At 35.9% G+C, this 6979-nt stretch overlaps 1 protein-coding gene across 3 annotated transcripts in view; it reads left to right on the top strand.

The window, feature by feature from the left end:
- Positions 1 to 6979, top strand: part of PPIP5K2 (diphosphoinositol pentakisphosphate kinase 2) — a 67120-nt gene that overhangs the window by 39688 nt on the left and 20453 nt on the right. For all 3 annotated transcript variants that reach the window (XM_007449905.1, XM_007449904.1, XM_007449903.1), the window contains exons 19-22: positions 800 to 927; positions 1506 to 1620; positions 5255 to 5362; positions 5448 to 5564. In XM_007449905.1, the coding sequence (XP_007449967.1) occupies positions 800 to 927; positions 1506 to 1620; positions 5255 to 5362; positions 5448 to 5564 (468 nt within the window). The remainder of the gene's footprint in view (positions 1 to 799; positions 928 to 1505; positions 1621 to 5254; positions 5363 to 5447; positions 5565 to 6979) is intronic.

Raw genomic sequence — 6979 nt, 5'->3', positions numbered from 1 at the left:
AAGAGTGTGCCTATTTCTTCCCTCTTCTCTACTCTTCCTTCTTTCCTTCTCTGTCCCTGCCTCCCTCTGTCTCCACCCCACTTTCTGCCCTCTTCCTCTTCTACCCTCTCTTCCCATCTACACACACATCACAGATGTTTTTCTTATATCAGGTCATTTTCTCATCTACCCCTTTGAACTGTAATTTTTATTATAATTCTCACTATGTTTTCTTAACACTTTGGATTGTAATTCCTCATTTAATTAACTTATAATGGTTATAGAGCTCATTAAGTTTGATAATTTCATGGCATTTTTGGCTAACCACTAGTTAAAACTTTTACAGTATTGGCCAAAGGCTTTTAAATAATTTGTTAACCTTTTTAATCTTTGACATTCAAATAGACAAAAATTTCATGGTTTCAATTTATATTTCTTTCTGTATGTTTATTGACTATTTGTTCGGCGCTTTAGTGTTTGTGCCCTTAATCCATCTTTCTTTTAGGGTTGTTTCTACATTTAAAACCTGATTGAGTTGAATACTGTTCGTAAAGATTACATTCATCCATTCATCCTATCCTCTTTAGAAATTACTTTCTTTTTCATTTACACCAAAATAAAATTCTTCTAATTACACTCAATACTTTGAGGAATAGTGTACTTGAAGTTGCAGAAATGTAAACTAGGAACATTGTATAATGTTCAAAAGAGGCTTAATAAAAATACTTGTCGCTGACTAAAATTCTTAAATTTAGTAGTACCTTTATTGGAGTTCTTTATTATTATACCCTTTTTCTAATGTTGTGTATTTTCTGCTCAGGAATATGGTATAACTAAAGCTGAAAAACTGGAGATTGCCAAAGGCTACTGTACTCCTCTAGTTAGAAAAATTCGCTCAGATCTTCAAAGGACACAAGATGATGACACTGTAAATAAACTCCATCCTGTGTAAGAGACTGTACTGGTATTTAAGTCTATAGGCATCTGTTTTTGCATTCTTCAAATCTAATTACTTTTTAATGTTCCTATGGCTAAATCAGGAGTGTATCACTTGGCATACTGTGGAAATAAATATTACCTAGGTATTTCTAATAGTTAACTTCCAACCAAGTTCTTTTTGGCTCCAAACTGGAGAAACAGGGAAACAAACAGGGAAAGGGGATGTGTGTTATCATTCACATGTGATCATCAGTGATCATCCTCATTCAGCAGCATTAACATCTGTGAGCTTCTGTAGTGCTATGACCTCTTTCATTGTTAATAAAGGTGCTTTAATGACCTATTTACAGTGAACTTGACTAATATTAATGCTTCTTTGAGTAATCTCAGTGGTCCCAGTTAGTTCCAGTTATCTTCATGTTAGAGGAATACCTGCTAAGATAACGCCTCAATTGTGATTGGAAGAGTGATAGATTTGCTTACTATGTTCTTTTACTTCTAGTAAGATTAAATTCCATTTTACAAAATAATTTCATTAAGTTTTAACTGCATGGTTACGTTTTAACACTGTCTGCTCCTTACTTTAGGTATTCCAGAGGTGTTCTGTCACCTGAACGTCATGTCCGTACCAGATTATATTTCACCAGTGAAAGTCATGTACATTCTTTACTGTCTATTCTTCGCTATGGTGCCTTATGTGATGTAAGTAGAATAAGTTATATAAATCTATTTAACAAATATGTGTTATTGAATTTGTAATCGAATCACTAACACCATTTTTTACTGTGCAGTTTTTAATAATTCATTATTTACCATCATTTGTCAAGGGTCTACTTTATACCAAGCACTCTGCTAGATGTTGGAGATAATGACATGTTCTCTTCCCTTTGGAGAAGATCCTTTTAAGCAAACAATAATACAAAATATTGTAGGTGATGTTACAGGCCAGTGGCAGTGAGATAAAGAGAAGCTGATGAATTTGCATTATTTAGAGGTTAGAATCAATAGGACTTGGTGTTTGGTTGGACATTGTGACTCTTATTTACTGTTTTGTAATGAATCATACCAAAGGTTACTGCCTTAAAACAACCACAGTCATTTTATTTTTCTCTCGTGGTTTAAAGGCTGTGATCAGGCAGTTTTGCATTGGGCCTCTCGTGAGGTTGCAGTCAGACAGTGGCTCGGGCTCAAGTCATCTCACAACTTTCTTTTCATGTCTGGTGCTTGATGGCGCTGGCTGTCATGTGGGACCTTGGCTGGGGTTGTTGACAAGAATACCTACAATGGCCTCTTCCTGTGACCTGCTTCCTCAGAACGTAGCAGCTGAGTTCCAAAAGTGAACTTCCTAAAAGAGCAAGGAGCAAGTACAAAGCATTTTTATGACCTAACTTATGAAGTTACGTAGTGTCACTTCTGCTGAGCTTTTTTGGAGGCAGTCACAGAGCCCCATCCAGGTTCAAGGGGTGGGGAATAGACCCCTATTACTAGATGAGTGGAGTTTCACTGTCACTTACTCATTGTAAGATGAATACTTGGGATTGGATGTATTTTGGTGGCCATATTTGGAAAACAGAGTCTATCACAGTATGTCCATTACCCACACAATCCATATTTCTCCCTCATGCAAAATTCACGTAATCTCTCCTCCAGTATTCCCTCAGGCTTATCTATTATAGCATAAACTTGACATCCAGGATCTCATTATCTAAATCAGGTCCAGGTGTGGATGGGACTCCTTGGGCAGAGCTCCTTGAGTGCTCAAGAGAACTCAATCTCATTTCAAAGACCTATGAACTGAAGATACCAATTGTCTGTCCTTCATACATTTGACATACAGTGGTGGGATAAGCATAGAATAACTGCTGTAGATAACCTTTTCAAAAGAGGGGAAAACAGAAGGTACACCATGGTCACTGGTCCATAGCAATTTTGAAATCTGCCTAGGTACTTACTGCCCATTCCTTAATTAGGGGTCTGTCATACAGCCAGGAAGTTGTTTATAATGGTTCATGGCTTCATACTTTGGGTTTTTGATTGCTTCATCTACGTCATCCTTCCTTTTCCATAAAAAATAGCTCACATTTGCAGCTAAGTTGTTTTCTTTAACCTGCTTCCTGTCCAAGGAAGTTTGGGGATCCAAAGGTCTGTTTATTTTTAGTTCAAGATGGTATAATTTAAAAAACAAAACAAAAAGGAGTAATTTATAATCTACTTCATTAAACAGTTCACACCCACAAATCTTAAGAATAAGCCCATTTTTACATTGGGCTCCCTCTGTGTCTACTGAGGGATAGTACTCAGCAGTCCTTATTGCTTAATAGTGAGTATCTGAGAGACATGCTAGTATAATCCTGAGAAAGTCTTTGCGTCTTTGAAAGGTCTGTGAGCCTTAAATCTTTCTGAAGTCTTAGCAAGTGTTTTTACAATCACACCCATCTTTTCATGACAGATTCCTGCGTTTCTGTTCTTCCTGGAAGCCACTTTTTAACTATAGCATTTTTTGCTCTCTGGAGAGGCTAGGAATGAGAAACAGTTTTATTTCTGAACTCTGCAAGTCTTGGCTCCTTTAATTAACCATTTTCCTGTAGTTTATCTCCCTCCTCTCATAGTTCATCACAGGCAGTGAGAAGAATCTTGGTGGCCTTTTGAGAATTTTTCCTGGAATTTTTGGTAGCTAGCTCATTGAGTTCCACTGTCTGCAGGCTATAGTGTTTCTACACTTTATGCCACTACATAACAAGGGTTCTTTTTCCTATAGTTTCCAGTAACATTTTTTTTTAACCTTCCTATAGTCCCTCACCAACAACCTCCTCAGTGCCCTTTCAGGCTTTCACTAACACTCTCTTTTTGAGGCATTTTAACTTTCACCAACACTCTCCTTGAGGCCCTTTCTTTGCTTACAGGTGTGGAAGGTAAGAAAGAAAAGAGAGTCAAGAAAGGTTCCCATATTTCTAACAGGATCATCTACAAAATTACCCATCATTCACTGATAAGTAACACTTGGGGGAGTATCAGGCATTAGAAGGAAAGTAATGAGGTTAGATAGTGTGAATTTGAGGCACTAGTAGGCTAGTCAAGTGAAGATGACCAGTAGTATGTTTATATGTAAGGCTAGAGGTTTGGGTTAAAGGTACAGAGTTGGGAAGCCAACATATTAATGATGGCTGAAGCAGTGGCTATTAATAAGATTCCCAGGAAGTTTGTGTGTGAAAAAATAAAGAAAATGATGTTTTAGAGATTAGCAGTGGAAGTGATAACCACACAGACTTAGACATTTTAATACTCCCTTTCTTTCTCAGTACACTCAAACCACAAATTATCTAGAATTCAATGTCACTTCTATTATATATCAAAAATATCTTTTCAGCCATCTCCAAACTAGCAAAAAATAAGAATTAAAAAACTTTTTATATGTATATATATATTAGCATATACATTTATGCACATCTATAAAAAAATAATCTTTAAAAGAAAATGAATTCAACTTTGTTTTCTTTTGTACTTTTTAAAATAAAGGGCAGTCAGTGAAATGTATGAAGATTTGGTATATGTCTCCTGATTCTTAATTTCTCTTATCATTGGGCCTTGATGAATAGTTATTATCAGAGTTACCCTAAGACTATGTAAGTGTTCTTTTCCCATCAAATTTTCCAATTCATATGTTCTTTTCTCTTGTTTTTTATTTTTTTAAATTCCTTAATAGAATACCAAAGTGGCATCCCTTGCATACATATGAGGATTAGTGGAGCTTTAATAAAAGAAATAGAGAAAAAAATAACCCTTAATTAGCAAGGCAAGAGCTTATATATCCATTAGTAATGATGGAATTGTTTTAGGGGAGGAGAGATACATCTCTTATGTGGTCACCTTTTAATTTTCTTTCACTTATTTATAAGGTAGAAAGAACATAGAAGATGTAAGAATGGAGAGAAAGCCTATAATTGGAGCATAATAGTGAGTGATGGATAAAATTGTAACAGATAAGTTTAGAGAGCCATGCCTTGAGGATTCTAAGAGGATTGAGAAGCCATTAAAAGGTTTTAAGCAGGGAACTGAATGGCTTTGGTTGCTGTGTGGACAATAGATAGGTAGAAGAAGATATGAGGAAACCATTTAGGGAGCTATCACAGTGATCTAAAGAAAGATGATGTAGTTTAGACTTAGGGTGGTGGCAGTAGAATGAAACCTTGTTGAGTATATATAAGCTTGTTGAGTATTAAGTATTCACCTCATTTGTGTGTTATCAATCAGGATTAAACAGATTACCATAATGAAAATAAAGTGGTTTTAAAGTAACATAATATGAGAAAATGCTTACCATTTACCTTTTGTTCAGGAATCAAAGGATGAACAGTGGAAACGAGCTATGGATTATTTAAATGTTGTCAATGAACTCAACTACATGACTCAGATTGTTATCATGCTTTACGAGGATCCTAACAAGGTAACAGAGTCTTGATTTGCGTGTGTTACCAGAGGTAAATAATTTGAAGTTTCTCATTTTGAAAGTGTTCTGTAATATTTTTTAGGATCTTTCCTCTGAGGAACGCTTTCATGTTGAATTACATTTTAGTCCAGGAGCCAAAGGATGTGAAGAAGACAAAAATTTACCATCTGGCTATGGATATAGACCAGCTTCAAGGGAGGTAATGAAGATGAAATTTTCATTGCTTAGTTACTACAGTTCTAAATGTAAATGAGGTTTCTTTAAGAATTTTCTATTATGTACTATAATTCTTAACTAAGTAGCAAGATGGTTTAAATTTCTTGAAGTATGATTTGGGTAGACAACATTTTTACACATATTAGAATTTTATATTTTATCTTTTCTCTAGATTTTTTGGATTTTTAAGATCAGTAGTTAGAATGGATAACTATAATTTTTGTTTTTGTCCTCAAGTCGTACTTGAGGACTAGTCCATTCTTTACTATGCTAAGCACTTGTTACGAATTACTGCATTTTAATTCTTAACCTTACAAAAGTTAGATATGTACTCAGCTTTAAACCTTTTTTACTAAGCTATAATACATATTCGTAAACATACCAAAATCATAAGTGTGTAGTTTAATGATATATCACAAAATGAACACAATTGTAAAACAACTACCCAGGTTATAGGTAGAATATCATTCTAGAAGAACCATTTGTGCCCTCTCTGTCTCACAACCTCCCTGCCTTCTCCCCAAAGTTACCTACTATCATGACTTCTGGCACCATAGATTAATTTTGTCTATTTTTGGACTTTATGATCACAAATGAAATCACAAAATATGTGCTTTTTGGGGGTAGAGAGTGGGTTTGGCTTCTTTCATTATGTGTTTGAGATTCATCTGTTCTTCATTTTTGTTGCCATGTAGGATTACATTAAATAAATATGGTGCAGTTTATTAATCCATTTCACTATGATGATCATTTGATTTGTTTCCAGTTCAAGATTTGAAGATGGATGCTTTTATGAAGATTCTTGTTCAGGTCGTTTTCTGAACATATGTACACATTTCTTTTGGATATATATGTAGTTGTAAAATTGTTGGGTTATAGGGTATGCATATGTTCAACTTTTTAAAATACAGTCAAATAACTTTCCAAAGTTACTACCATATCTTTATCAGCACTTGGTATTATTAGTGTTTTTAATATAGCTATTTTGGGGACTATGTAGTGATATCTTGTGGCTTAAATTTACATTACCCTCACGACCAATAAGGATTAGTACCTTTTCTTATATTCATTGGTTATTTGAATATGCTTTTTGTGAAGTGCTACTGGCTAGGACTAGTATGGTGTTGAGTAGAAGTGTTGATACTAAGCATCCTTAGTATCATCCTTGTTCATTCCCAAACTAAAGCAAAATGTCGTGTTCCGGGCTTCCCTGGTGGCGCAGTGGTTGAGAGTCCGCCAGCTGATGCAGGGGACGCAGGTTCGTGCCCTGGTCCGGGAGGATCCCACATGCCGCGGAGCGGCTGGGCCCGTGAGCCATGGCCGCTGGGCCTGTGCGTCTGGAGCCTGTGCTCCGCAACGGGAGAGGCCACAGCAGTGAGAGGCCCGCGTACCGCAAAA

The sequence above is a fragment of the Lipotes vexillifer genome, unplaced genomic scaffold, assembly GCF_000442215.2.
Source record: "Lipotes vexillifer unplaced genomic scaffold, Lipotes_vexillifer_v1.1 scaffold742, whole genome shotgun sequence".
NCBI classification, from domain to species: Eukaryota; Metazoa; Chordata; class Mammalia; order Artiodactyla; family Lipotidae; genus Lipotes; species Lipotes vexillifer.
This window is presented reverse-complemented; position numbering and strand designations above follow the sequence as displayed.